The 14,876-nt window shown below is 36.5% G+C and overlaps 1 protein-coding gene across 3 annotated transcripts in view; it reads left to right on the forward strand.

The window, feature by feature from the left end:
- SCAPER (S-phase cyclin A associated protein in the ER) overlaps positions 1 to 14,876 on the forward strand; it is a 204,954-nt gene that overhangs the window by 42,479 nt on the left and 147,599 nt on the right. For 2 of the 3 annotated variants that reach the window (XM_075208424.1, XM_075208426.1), the window contains exon 9: positions 12,476 to 12,688. In XM_075208424.1, coding sequence (XP_075064525.1) covers positions 12,476 to 12,688 — 213 coding nt within the window. The remainder of the gene's footprint in view (positions 1 to 12,475; positions 12,689 to 14,876) is intronic. The other variant, XM_075208425.1, reaches the window with a different exon arrangement.

Raw genomic sequence — 14,876 nt, forward strand, 5'->3', positions numbered from 1 at the left:
CTGCATTCTCGGTGGCTTTACTTTTGTCCAGTAAATGTGGTAAGCTGCTTTCTCAGTGTCATTACTTGTGTCCAGTATATGTGATTGGCTGTATTCTCAGTGATGATACTCGTGCCCAGTAAATGTGGTAGGCTGTGTTCTCAGTGATGTTACTTATATCCAGTAAATATGGTAGGCTGTATTCTCAGTGACATTACTTGTATCCAATAAATGTGGTAGGCTGTATTCTCAGTGACATTACTTAAATCCAGTAAATGTGGTAAGCTGTATTCTCAGTGACATTACTTGTGTCCAGTAAATGTTGTAGACTGTATTCTCAGTAACATTACTTGTGTCCAGTAAATGGGGTAGGCTGTATTCTCAGTTATATTGCTTGTATCCAGTAAATGTGGTAGGCTGTATTCTCAGTGACATTACTTTTTTCCAGTAAATGTGGTAAACTGTATTCTCAGTGACATTACTTGTGTCCAGTAAATGGGGTAGGCTGTATTCTCAGTGATATTGCTTCTATCCAGTAAATGTGGTAGGCTGTATTCTCAGTGATTTTACTTGAATCCAGTAAATGTGGTAGGCTGTATTCTCAGTGGTATTGCTTGTATCGAGTAAATGTGGTAGGCTGTATTCTCAGTGACATTACTTTTTTCCAGTAAATGTGGTAGGCTGTATTCTCAGTGACATTACTTGTATCCAGTAAATGTGGTAGGCTGTATTCTTAGTAACATTACTTGTATCCAGTAAATGTGGTAAACTGTATTCTCAGTGACATTACTTGTATCCTGTAAATGTGGTAAGCTGTATTCTCAGTGATATTGCTTGTATCCAGTAAATGTGGTAAGCTGTATTCTCAGTGACATTACTTTTATCCAGTAAATGTGGTAGGCTGTGTTCTCAGTGATATTGCTTGTATCCAGTAAATGTGGTAGGCTGTGTTCTCAGTGATATTGCTTGTATCCAGTAAATGTTGTAGACTGTATTCTCAGTAACATTACTTGTATCCAGTAAATGTGGTAGGCTGTATTCTCAGTAACATTACTTGTATCCAGTAAATGGGGTAGGCTGTATTCTCAGTGATATTACTTGTATCCAGTAAATGTGTTAGGCAGCATTCTCAGTGATATTACTTGTATCCTGTAAATGGGGTAGGCTGTATTCTCAGTGATATTACTTGTATCCAGTAAATGTGGTAAACTGTATTTTCAGTGAGATTACTTGTGTCTAGTAAATGGGGTAGGCTGCATTCTCAGTTATATTGCTTGTATCCAGTAAATGTGGTAGGCTGTATTCTCAGTGACATTACTTTTTTCCAGTAAATGTGGTAAACTGTATTCTCAGTGACATTACTTGTGTCCAGTAAATGTGGTAGGCTGTATTCTCAGTGACATTACTTTTTTCCAGTAAATGTGGTAAACTGTATTCTCAGTGACATTACTTGTGTCCAGTAAATGGGGTAGGCTGCATTCTCAGTGATATTACTTGTGCTGAGTAAATATGTTAGGCAGCATTTTTATGACTAATGGTTCGATTAATGGTAAACAACGGAACTGGTTCTTAATGAATTGATATGCTGCACACTTATGACTAATGTGTGTGTATTTATATATATATATTTTTCTACTGCTGTTCATGACAAGGATTTTCTTGTCATATAGTTTTGAAAATCTAATATTACTAGTAAGGCTGTAGTAAAAACCTTCAGTATACTGTTATGTATTTGCATTCAGTTCCAGAGAAATCAGTTTTAAAACTGTACCCTTCCCACTCTTTAGGCATAATCTAAATTAGTTGTTTGAGTGTCATTATTCACAGCTAACTGATGGAGGCACAACTTTACATATAATGAGAATATCACCTGTAACAATAAAGGTGAGAGAGAAATTGTCTACAACTTATAACTGCACCCTAGGTCTGAAATCTAAAATAATAAACACATATCTAAAAATTAACCTATATTTAGCAGAATAAGGGGGAATTCAATTGGCTGCGTTACTGTAAAAAGTAACGCAGCCTGCACATTATTACTGTTATTACAGTAATAGTGCGCGTAATTATTGTTATTACAGTAGTTTCAATGCCGTCTTTTTGCTCGCAGCTCCGAAAGCCGGGTTAATATTACCATGATAACGGTAATATCTATTTAGCCCGGCGGTACTTCGGGGGGGATTGAATTCCCCCCTAAATGTCACATTGCAGTGATGCATATGTGCAACAACTGAATCAATTTTGTTACAATTCTGCAACATTTTATACTGAAGTGCCCTTTGTACCTAAAGAGCAGTGTTGTAAAATTGGAGTTTATTTATTGCTATTTGTATCCTACAATGACATTGAGCTTATAATTATCAATAATTTTGACAGTGACAATATACTCTTGAGCTTTTCACATTTTTTTTATGGTTTTATATTTCGCTTTTTAGCATTTTACATGAAAACTAATAAAAGTAAATTTTTACATGTGTGTGTTTATTATTTTAGATTTCAGACCTAGGGCGCAGTTTAAAGTTGTAAACAATTCCTCTCTCACCTTTATTGTTATAGGTGATATTCTCATACTATGTAAAGGTGTGCTTCCCCCAGTAGGTATTTATTTTCTCTTCTCTTTTCTATACGTTGAATCATGTACTAATGTGAGAGCACCCTTACTAGATAACTGACACTACATATAGTTATTATGTTTAGAAATTGATTATGAATAAATAGAATTTCTTCAATTAATATCCAGTTGATGTATTTATATCTTATTTATTTATTGGTATTAGTCTTAATTACGATGCTGAGAAACCCGGGACCGCATACCCCAACATAATCACATCAATAGTGTGTTACCTGACGCACTCTTGACACCGACTGCTTACAATACACCCTTCAAAAGATTCCGATGAATGAAGATGCTGGCCGCGTAGAATGACATCACTTTCATTGGTGACTGTATTTGTGTTGCTGTTAAGGTGTTCATTTAAGGAGGCGACGGCTCTACAATGTGCTTTACAAAGACTTGTACATTGTAGAGCCAGAGCCTCCTTAAATGAACACCTTAAGAGCAACATTAGTACAGTCGCCCATCAGAGTTTCGTCAGTCTATGCGGCCAGCATCTTCATCAGAATCCTTTGAAGGGTGTATTTTAAGCAGTCAGTGTCAAAAGTGCGTCAGGGAACACACTATTGGTGTGATTATGTCAGGGTATGCAGTGTCTGGGTTATCTGCATCGTATTAAGGTACCCAACACATTTATATACATTTTGGAATTCTATTAGTGCGGAGGGCTATTCAATATTGTTGATTGTTCACTGCAAGTCAGCGGCCATAGTTGAAAGCCAGCAAATATGGGTGATATTGCGTAAAGCTGCTTAGTAGGGAGCAGTTAATGTTCACACTCTTATTAATAAGAAGATGGCTGACATCATGCAGACATATAAAAAAGTCATTTTAGAAGAAACCGTATGGCTGCAACACACAATACATATTTATTTACACATTTACTTTTCTTCAGAAGGCCGCAGAAAAATTAGTAGCAATCATCTCATTACCCATTTTTTTTTTTCTTTTTTTAAATTGTGTGGTTCCTTTTAAAAATTTCCCACACACAGGAACATATTACAGATGGGGGGATTAGAAGAAACCACTATAATATTGCAATTACTTCTCTATGATTTTATGTAAATTATGCCTAAAATACTTTGTATTTTGTTGTGCATATTTGGAAGTAATACAATTCAGCTTTTGTTATGTAATTAAAAGTGTGCAGCTTTGTTTCATAAAAAATTTGATAATGTTTAATTTCACACACATTAAAGTGAGTGTCTTTTTGATGGTTTTTCTACTGCCAAATACATAGATCTCCATAACATAATGAATGTTCCCGGCTATGGCCCAGAGATGTGCAACTCTTCAGATACCACGCTGTTCATTTTCCTGCCAGGTTACACACTGTTGACTGTTGTTGACTGGTGCATAAATGTTCTGTGTGCGCTCCTTCCTGCTCAGAGGGGAAGGAATGCAATCATCGCATTCATGCACAATCTGACAACAATCGGGACAAGGGAAGCATATACGCTTAGAACATACATAAGAAGACGCACAAACGTTAAAAGAAAGGATTTATATTCTTAGTTGAGCTGGGCATCTCAAGATGTGCCCAGCTAAAAACAGCAACTTTTACACAATGTATATGTCATGTGTAACAAGTGTGTATACTTAAACCTCACAACAGCATAAAGATGCTGCTGACAGTGTAATAAATGCTAACACCTCATTGTAGCCAATATTATAATGTAATGTCATTTACACAATAAAAAAATAGTAACAGTTAATAATTAATATGAAAGTTGCCTTTTCCATATCGAGTTTAATTAAATACAAATACATCAATGTCTTTTGTTTACCCATTTTTAAACATCATACGGGTATTTTCGTTACTGCAGTAAGAAGTCCAAAGGGAAATTTGTTAGTGTCTACTTCATATGATATGGCTGGGAGGCTAATGGATTAAGTACCATCAATTGAAAGGATGAAGATACCATCAGCCAATCAGAAGCGGCCAGATAGTGGTGCTGATAGTCATCATCATCATTGCATATTTTTGTACTTTCCTTCCAACACCCACATGAGATATGACAGCTAAAGGGCATATTTATGTCTAATTGAATCACATTTACATGAATATGCCTTTACTGTAATCTGCCTATGCTTGCCCGCCCTGATTTCCCCTCTCCAGGCATAAGGAGATGCATGTAAACAATAGGTGAAGTCTACATATGGAAGTTGGCATACTGTATTGTGGTGTGCATGCACAGTGCAAAATGCATATCTTATGCAAAAGAAAAAGCAGACATCCATCTCTGAGTGAGACCCCCAGAGCATGTAGAAACCAGCATGGTTGGAAGAAGCTGGTTAGAAAGTGGATTGTTTCTTTAAGACTGTCCCTGTCTTTACAGTTTACTTATGGGGTTTAATAGTTTATAAAGTTTTTCTGTCCAGTCTGGAGACAATCCTTCCATTTGCATTGTACAATAAAGCAAGCACTAGTTAGTGGGTGGAATGTCTGGACCTGGCAACCACAAGATATTTGCACAGAAGAGCTCCCAGCTGGATAACAACAGCAGTGGAAATTTCTTCTATAAATGATGGATGCGCAGTGCACAGCCAAAAATTTGTTAGGTTTTTAATTTGGCAGCAGATTGCTAAAGAATAAACTGATAGGGAACAAGCAATCAATTTTCCCGCAGTTGTCTGAAGACTAGGATTAAAGCCATAAAGTAGGCAGTGTGTGGTAGTCACTAGAGAAGACGCCTGGTCATACAACAGTGTGATTCAGACAGCAGTGGGGTCACTCAGGACAGGATTACCAGGCTGTTTAATCTTCTGAACTTCTTCTGAGCACATTGAAGCTAAAAAGCTGTCAGAAGTAATCTAAGTGTTGCAGAGCCATAGAATACGTTAGTGATCAAAATCAAATGGACGCTATAGTGATGGTATATATACAGAGTAACTGCTTTGTTTGTTGTCACATCTCACTTCTCACAACTGCATTGTATTCTAAATTGATAATGCTATTTGATTAAATAAAAAAAGTAAAAAGAAATACTTACATAATTGGATACCTGTAGTCTGAGACAAGTTTTGCACTAGGGTTATAGTAATTTCACGTTGGGCTGTAGCCTTACCGTGTGGATTGTGAGTAAAAACTTTTCCCCACTGTCTCCTCCTTACACATTCAGACCCTTTTCTTTATGCTGCAACTATTTTAAATACAGTCACTTATGCGCTTTTATCCAAGCTCTCAAGGCCATCTTCAGGCTCTGATTTGACATATTTTACTGCTATTGGTAAGGGCTATTGTAGTTAGCTGGGGGGAGGCATTACAAGGAAAGGCAGAGAAACCGAACAAGTGAAAAGATTAATGATTTTTATTTTTTTTAAATTTAGTATTTTTATTATTATCTTTATTATTATTATATTTTGTTTGCAGAGTGTCAACATATTCTTCAGTTCTGTGCAATCAGAAAATGTTAGTCTCCTGCCCCAGTGGAGTTTCCCTATTACAGGCAATAATACGAAGCACACAACAGGACTAATGAACCTGCTAATGTGTACTTGGAATGTGGGAGAAGTATAGAAATGGAAGTTACTTAATCAATTTATAGATTAACATATACAATCCACACAGATAGCACCCCAGGGCCCAGAACATCAAGGTGGACATGCTAAACTCTGTACTATAAGCTTTCTGAAGGACCAGCATTGTATGGGCAACCTTAGTCTCTAAGAGGATCTGTGTGGCCCTTTCTAGTTAGACTTCCAGTTTGTTGGTTGTGTTGGTGTTAACACCTGGGAAAAGCGCAGCTTCCCATCTGTGGGACCTTTACACTCCAGTGCACACTGCTTTACACATTACATAAATGTGGGTAATAAATTGATGTCGCTGTGTAAGTCACAATGTTTTATTACCTGTGATTTCTATGAAACAAAGCTGTCAATATAGCCACACTCAAAACTGTCTTTCTTGTCCCATGCTCTGTCCATGGTACTGATATGAGTGATAACACTTTCAAGGCCACTGAACTCACAATTTATGACATAAAATGCTATTGCAGAGTTACAGTTTACTAAAATTCTCAACTCATTGTAGTATGCCTCAAGCCCCTTAAGTCTATCATAATACAAAGTAGCCCCAATCAACTGTACTGTGCTGCACTCCATTAGACCTAATAGGGGAAGGTCTGTATCCTAGTTGTTATTAGCCCCAGATTCTGAAGATGCTGTTGGCAAATATTTTATAGCTAGAAGCAAGCATTATTCAGGCTTTAAAAAAAAAATAACACACACCATTTTAATCAAATTAGTAAATTTTAAAAATTATATATATAGATATATATAGATATATGCAGGGCCATCTTTTTCATTGGGCACGATGAGCAGCTGCCCGGGGACCCCATAGGCACGGCTCTTAATGAGAATAAATAATCCTGCAAAAGTAAAAAACCTGCAAAAAAAAACCTTCAAGGGTCACTGAGCAAGTACATCTATCTATCTCTATATATCTATATCTATATCTATATACATCTATATATCTATATCTAGGGGCCCCGGTGCACTGCTTTGCCCGGGGGCCCATAATGTTGTTAAGATGGCCCTGGATATATAGATCACACACGTGATGTTACCTAACGCATCCTTGCATTAAACAATAGCATGTATTGTGTATTACATGGTACACTTCTTGCAATTTGTTGAACCTATATATACATCCTGCTAGGTTGATCTGCGGCCTAACAGGATGTATATATTATGTGTTTTCATAATGACAGCTGCACTGTACCCCTTTATAGCTGCTTGCCCTGAAACCAATCTAATGGTTAGTGACAATTACTGGTTAAAGCTATGTACTCAGGGTCTATTTGATATGTTACTGGGCTCCTGGTCACCAAGGCACAAATTATAATATATATAATTATATATTATTATATAATATTGCAATTACTTCTCTATGATTTTATGTAAATTATGCCTAAAATACTTTGTATTTTGTTGTGCATATTTGGAAGTAATACAATTCAGCTTTTGTTCTCTGTTTTATATATGCTCACAGTGTGGATCAAATCCCTCAATTAAAAAAGGAAAAAAAAAGAAAAATGGGAAAAAATTAAAACTTGTCACCAATTCTCTTCCAAAACTGAAGTTGTGCAAAGTTGTAACTTTTGAAATGGGTGCACATATTTATAATATGGAAGATAAGCTATTTTTTCCACATGTTATATATATAATATTTACCAGACTCATCATCACATAATAAATCAATGTTTTCACCTTATTATCTCTTTTCTACAAAATGTACAAATGTATATAATACACTTACGTGTTTAGTGAATGTCTTGTGCTTATACACTCTGTAAATAATGATTAAAGCCACTAGCATAAGTTCATTTGTCTAAGAAATGTAGGGAGAACATTTGAGGAGAGGAGTTACAAATGATGCATTTCATTGCATGCAGACTGGTAGATAATTTATTTTATTGGAGACTAAACACTTGTAGTGCACACTGCTCTGGTTTCCATCACCGCCGAGAGATCTATTTTATCTTGTGTTTTCTGTTTACATGTTTATACTCTTGTATATTTGTAATAATGGAGCATGCCAAGTAGAGGAACATAGAAGTAATGGCTTTAAATACTTGTAGAAGGAATGAATCCTCTAACATTATAGTTGGAATGATTATAGTCCTTATTTTTTTTATGGTTTCTCACTGTTTTGGCTATCATTACGTTCCTGTGCAGCTGATGAATTATGATGCATTATACAGTGGTTTAGTAGATGGTGGTAAATAGTGGTTAATTTCACCTGATAAGGAACGGCAGTGCTGCTTCACATCTTCTGCTGGCAAGTTACATGGGCAGAACACCTAAGACAGCACTCATTACTCAGCAGTAAAAGGATGGTGACTTGTTTGTATCAACATCCAAACAGCTTCATATAATAGGTATTGATTTCTCAGCGAACTGGCAGTGATGTGATCTTCCTGAGAAGGATGCTCCCACCCTCCCTCATCATTAGTACAGCTTCCAGAAATACAGCCAATAAGTATAGAAGAGGTTATGACTGCCACATTTATAACAATAATCGTAAATAAAACTTTGTAAATAATATGTTTGTTTCAAGAAAGCAGGAAGACAGAATACCATTAACACATTTTAAAACAAATGTGTCTGTTTGGAAAGAAAACATGTGCCGCCTCTAGATAGGTCTTACAGACCTATCATCTGCCAATCAGTCCCTGATATTGTGTGATTTCTCTTCTCCTGCTACATCACAGAGACCTTGAATAGGTCATTCACTTTATGTATCAGTTCCCAATCTTCCTAGTATTGCTGCTTCTACTAATATTCATTTTTGTGTTTATACATTGTTTATAAAATAAAAAAACAACGCGATTCAACCAGTGATATTTTATGCAGGCACTGTACTTACTGTCTGATAGTATGTCAAAGCTTCATATAGGGCTGGTCAAGTACTTACAGCCAAGTAGCCATGACACTTACCTTTTGGGGCAATTATTATAGCTTTCTATTAATGCACAGCCTCCATGGTTCCCTAAAAACTGTTATTGGGTCCTCGACTTGACTGACAGACTTTCTGTTATTGTCCTCCCATGGTATAGCTGTTAGATCAGTTCGTTTGAATCATTAATGTGAATGAGGGATTCTGTTCTTAAAGCTGCACTACCACCTCGGAAAATATTTTCTTAATGTGCTCCTTCCACTAGCCAGAGTCCAGGAAAGATGGCTGCAGATTTTCTGTCAGTTTTGTGATCTAGAACTGTTAAAATCAATAAAGATTATTATGTCTGAATGGCGGTGAAGAGGGTGTATGCAGGAAAACCAATTAAAAGTTGCAATATATTCATCGTGGCTTGTGGTTGGTCCACCCGATCACCAACCCACACCTATTTTCGACCAGGCCTATGTGACCAGAGCACCTTCTTAGCACAACTTTAAACGGTAAAATTGAACAGTTTGTTTTTTTAAGTAACAAGCCATTTAGTATTTATGAAATTATTTCAAATAGTAAAATGATTAATTCGACATTGTTATTTATGACCATTAAGCTAATTATATCAGGCCCATGTTACAGTCTGCTTCAGTATACTTCCACCTCTGTCTTTTTAAGAATATATGCATTAAATATAAACTAAATGTTTACAATATAAACTAAATGTCTACAATAAAGAATATATTAAAATCGTTGACCTTGAAGGGGATCACGATACAGAATCTCCATTTGCTTTTATTGAGGTACTACTGATAGACTGAATAGTTTCACAAAAGCATCAGTGCTCATAATGTTTTTTATCCTAGGTAAAGACTGAATGTTGACAGGCTTAAAAGCAAAATAGCAAGGATTTTACCTTCAGGGAAGCTAATCTGTAGTCTAATTCACATTACTGCAAGTAATGCAAAAGCAGCATTTATTAACTTAGTAAATGTGTAACATTTGTAATGAACAACAAATAAACTTGCAATGCACAGGGTCAACAAAAAGCATGTATCGGCAAGTGTCTTTGACCCAGTGTGATAGTAAATAAAAGATTTCTGGTGAATTATATCATTGTATAGAACATGTTTTTCAAGGAAGTTTTCACCAACGGAGGCACAGAAGCAAAGAACATCCTAGGGATTACAGGGCACAATCTTTGGCAGCGTCTCAATGAGTAATAGGATTGAGAAGCCTTGATGTCATTCCAAGGTTTACTCCGGAAAACTTCCCAAACCACTGAAGATATTTGCTGTAAGCAGGTTAAACCTTCAGTGAAGAAATAGGTTTTGGCATCAGGACTGTGTTCTAAGAAGCTCTATGCACTGTTCATTGTTTACAGAAGTACAAAAAAGGAAATCCAAAACCTTTGTGGTTTACTTATTTAATACTCCTTCTATAAAGGTGAACACTGGCCTGACAGAAGAAGGTAGGTAGAATTGGAATGGCTGGTGAGCAGATCACAGTATAAAGGAGAACAGAGTAGGGAGTATTAGTTAATGTCATGCCTGGGATAGCCTGCTGCAGGAAGATTTACTCTTGTTTCACTTTATATTGTTTCTTGCTTTACATATAGGTTATTTTAGTACATGATCAGCCGCTAAATAAGATGTATCGTTACAGAGATGATTTACTAACATGGCGCTAACATCTCATGAGAGCCATCCAGCGATCCAGTTATAGGTCAATGAAAAAAGAACCCAGGTGATAAGTCCTCTCATTACAGGTGAAAGAAAAGCCTGTGGAGACAAACTAAAAGTTATCTGGTTCTTTAATCCTCAACCCATAAAAGCCAAAATCCATCCTTTATCTTTCTTAAAATGCATGGCCAGCGTCTGTTTTGCCAACTAGGATTGATGTAGCTCTCCATTTGCGTTATGGTTTTCAGAACACTTCTTTTTACATTTACTGTGGGTGAACACATCCGTGAGCAAACATATATCAAGCATTTTTGTGGAAAAAAATCTCAAGTGGGTAGTCTTGCTCTCACTGTAATTCACTGAGATGTAAAATGAGCAGTAATAGACTCGTAGTCAATCAGGTTATGGGAAAGCACCACAGCAGAAGATAAAAGTGCTGATACTGGGGAAGGTAGTGGTCTGCCTCCTCCTGTGATTATGTTAATGAGGAGAAGGCTGCATGTGATATGTTAAGTGTCATGATATGAGCAGGGGAGTGGATATATGCAGGGAGCTACAGACTGAGAGTTAGATCGTGGCTCCCTCAACAGCACAGAGTATTGTTGTGTTGTGTTGTTCGGATGCACCACTGTATGAAAGAAAGCTCATATATTCAACTTGTTTTTGGTAGTGATCCTCCCTCGTGCTTTTAATTAACATATAATTGTATCCTGTTGCAACACTACATTTTCCCTACTGCTATCTCTAGAACAGTTAACATAATTGTCCTTTATTATCTCATTATGTGTCCATTGTAGAAAATTATATTCATAAAAAGTTTGTGTGTGCCGGATGCTACATAGCTAGCATTAAAGAGAATGTAATTCCACTTTGGTTATAGAACAAACACAGGGTGAAATCTAGTGATATCACAGCAACTGAAATGATCGCTGTTTAAGCTTGTTGACCTGCATCAGATCCCCGTAGGACACTGTCTTAACATATAGTAGGGGCTTAAGCTGTCTGAAGTGAGACTGTAATATTTTACTTTTTAACAGAGCTGCAGATTACTGTTTGGTTAACACTGAACAAAAGGGAACATTTATGAAATCTGCTATATAGATAACTTGCTATGGGCAACACCACCTTTTTATACAGCTACTTTTAGAATCATTTTCATAAATATCCCTCAATTTATTTTGCATTTATGGTCCATATCTGCAAATTAAAATGTTGGTGATCAGCGTCTACCACAAACCTTTCAAGCAGCAGAATGCTACCATTGGAGACCAGTATGGGGACCCTAGAACGAGTTTACTTATGTGAGCGTTCAAAAGTGATTTACTGATAAGAGGAAGATATCGCTCTATTACTAGACAAGCCAGTTTTTATGATCTATAAATTAAGTTAACATCCATGAATGAAAAGCACTACATTCCTCCTCCCAAAGTTTACATGCCAGCAGTGTGAGGGACTTCTGATCTCTTGCCTCAGAGAGAGCTACTCGCCCTGTGGATGCTGGAGAGAGGATGTGACTTTATTGCTTGAGCTTCCATTCATCTAACTCTGGATAGAAGTGTACTTCCTGCTGTGATAAATCTCCATCATGCTCAGAAAACATGGCAAAACAAAGGTAGTAGAGTAATTATTAGAACAGTGCTATACGCTCCCTCCGCCCCAAAGAACCAGACATTAGATAAAATGTTACATAATTTAAAGATCATTTTGGTAGAAGTTTAAATTACGCATTATACCATTCAAAACAAGTTTTATTATCTTTCTAAGAGGTTGTAATATTATTGCTGACTTTTGCTGTTATTTTGTTTTTAGTTCACAGTCCACAAGAATTTAGAAGAGCTAAAGACCACAGGAACCTTAACCCCATCATCAGCACCGTCCCTGCCCTGTCTGGACATCCCCGTTGTATTCCTGGACCCTTTGTCAAGAATGCGAAAGGCTAAGGTCACCTGCACTGCAGACCCAGAAGGGGGCGTTAGAAGCAGCAGTGATCTGGACCTTTCAAACGTGAGTGCTGGAAAATTGGTAAGAACATTTTACCTGATATTACTTTTTTAAAGGAATCTGCCTTTCAGTATTTTCTTTTATGACAAATGAGAGTTGTATGATTGCTGGATGTATGACTGGAGAGAGTGCATCATGTAGCACAAGATGAATACAGTGAGTGTTTGATGCTAGATGAAAATGTGATGGTTGGAACATAAATATAAAGGTGGCAGCCCAGCAAGCTGACATGATGAGGAGATAATGCAGGGGAGGACAATGTTGGTTGGCCAATTGGAGTGCTTATTCTGTTAAATTCAACCATTTAGACTGCAGTAGTTTTCACACAACAACCAACAAGTTGGATTCTAGCCAATGAATGCTATGTGGTCTCCTTTTAGCAGAGCAATTCCTATAACAAAACCAGAACGCACAGGAACACAGTCCCAGACCGACTTTTGACCCCTTAGTATTTAATAGTTCCCTTTCTGTTTTAATCTACAAATTAAACATTGAATATAGCTACTCACTAATGGTGGGAAAATGCTGGTTCAGACTCTAAATTCCTTTGTATTATTATATGACAGAAACATAGTATTATTATGTAGGGATCAACGTTTGTATTTTTCTTACCTATTTCGTGATCTACTTATACTTAGTTTACAGAGCGGACATGTTATTAATATATTAATATATTAATAACATGTTGTTGGTGTGTTGTTGGCATATTCCTGCCATCCCCTTGAATACATGAATGGAGAAAGTGTGATTTCTTAAGTGCATGGCTGATGTTTTGAATGCATACTTATCTAAAGGATGTATACATGAATATAAATAACAATAGAAAATACAAAGAAAGGTGGAAAGAGTTGCTGAGATGTGCCTCTGGATTGTAGTATGTGTTCTATTTGACCTTCAGTGAAGTAGTGAACTAATAGATGAATGAATCATTTTCTGTATGTGTATCAGATAGTTGCTATTGGATAAATGCTGGCTTTTCCAGGTGTGGAGGATGATTTTCACTAGATAAAACCTAACACTGTCTTTTTCTTATCTGTCAAAATGTTTCTTCTCATGGTGTACTTGTTCAGAACAGGTAAACTCTTCTCACCATTCTAGTTACAGAAGTTTAAGAAGAAAGGTTTAAGATGTTTTTGTTACATTGTGCCATTATGTATACATTGTTGCTTTCCTTTTGTTATGTTAAGCAAATGCATGTTAAGAGGATGTTCTATGCAATGCATCCAGAAGTTCAGGTTTTGTTCAAAGTAATATATTAAGGTCAGCTTTGCCTCTATTAGCTAGCCTTTATTTTCACAGCAATAACTGTGATACTGGGATATATTATTGGGAGCATACCTTTAATTCTGAATTGACACAATAAATTGTACTGGCTTAATAAAAAATGAGGCCACATATGTTGCTTTTTAGATGCAAGCTAATATAAGGGCAACAAATAATGTTATTTTTTTTAACCTTTTTTTACAGTAGTAATACAGGATTATATTCAATATTTACATTAAGTTATTTATGCTTTGTGTATATCTTGCTAAATAAAACAATTTTATTTTTGACCTCGAGGGGTTCGTTGAAATTAAAGTGATTACTCTGTTGGAGTCTTTGGTAAATAATTCATGTTACTATGGCTAAGAAAGTAACATGGCAGCTCCAAAAATATTAATACATTTAAATATGCAGCAACATACTATAGAAGCTGCTACAAATTGTCCCTGGGCTGCAATCAAACTTCTCACACTGCTTGCAATTAACATGCCATTATACTGCATTTTATATGCAGCAAATGAAAAGTTATTGCTGTGACATCCAAACATTCACTTGATTGTGTTGCAATCCAATGTGTAGGCCAATACCTGGTGAGAACACAAGATGATGTGACAAATACAGGCACTTGTTGTGCAGACCTCACAGCCTGACATGTGGATGCACTAATAGTAATATTTACCTAATATTCATCAAAGCACACAAATTGCGGTTACCCAAATTGAGCTTTAGGCAATCTATTTCTTAATTACGCGTAAAGCAGCTATTGATCATTCAGTAGTGTGCCTAATTTGTTCATTTAGGTCCTGTGCTAATAAAAAAATGTATTCTTATAAACAATCAGCCCTCATACTAATCAGCAAGTGCATGCTTTTCACCTGGCATGTGTGGCAGTTAGTCCATGTATACCCCTGCATGTGTTGTAGGACTTGTGCATGCAGGTCATGTG

This window comes from Mixophyes fleayi, chromosome 4, assembly GCF_038048845.1.
Source record: "Mixophyes fleayi isolate aMixFle1 chromosome 4, aMixFle1.hap1, whole genome shotgun sequence".
Taxonomy (NCBI): Eukaryota; Metazoa; Chordata; class Amphibia; order Anura; family Limnodynastidae; genus Mixophyes; species Mixophyes fleayi.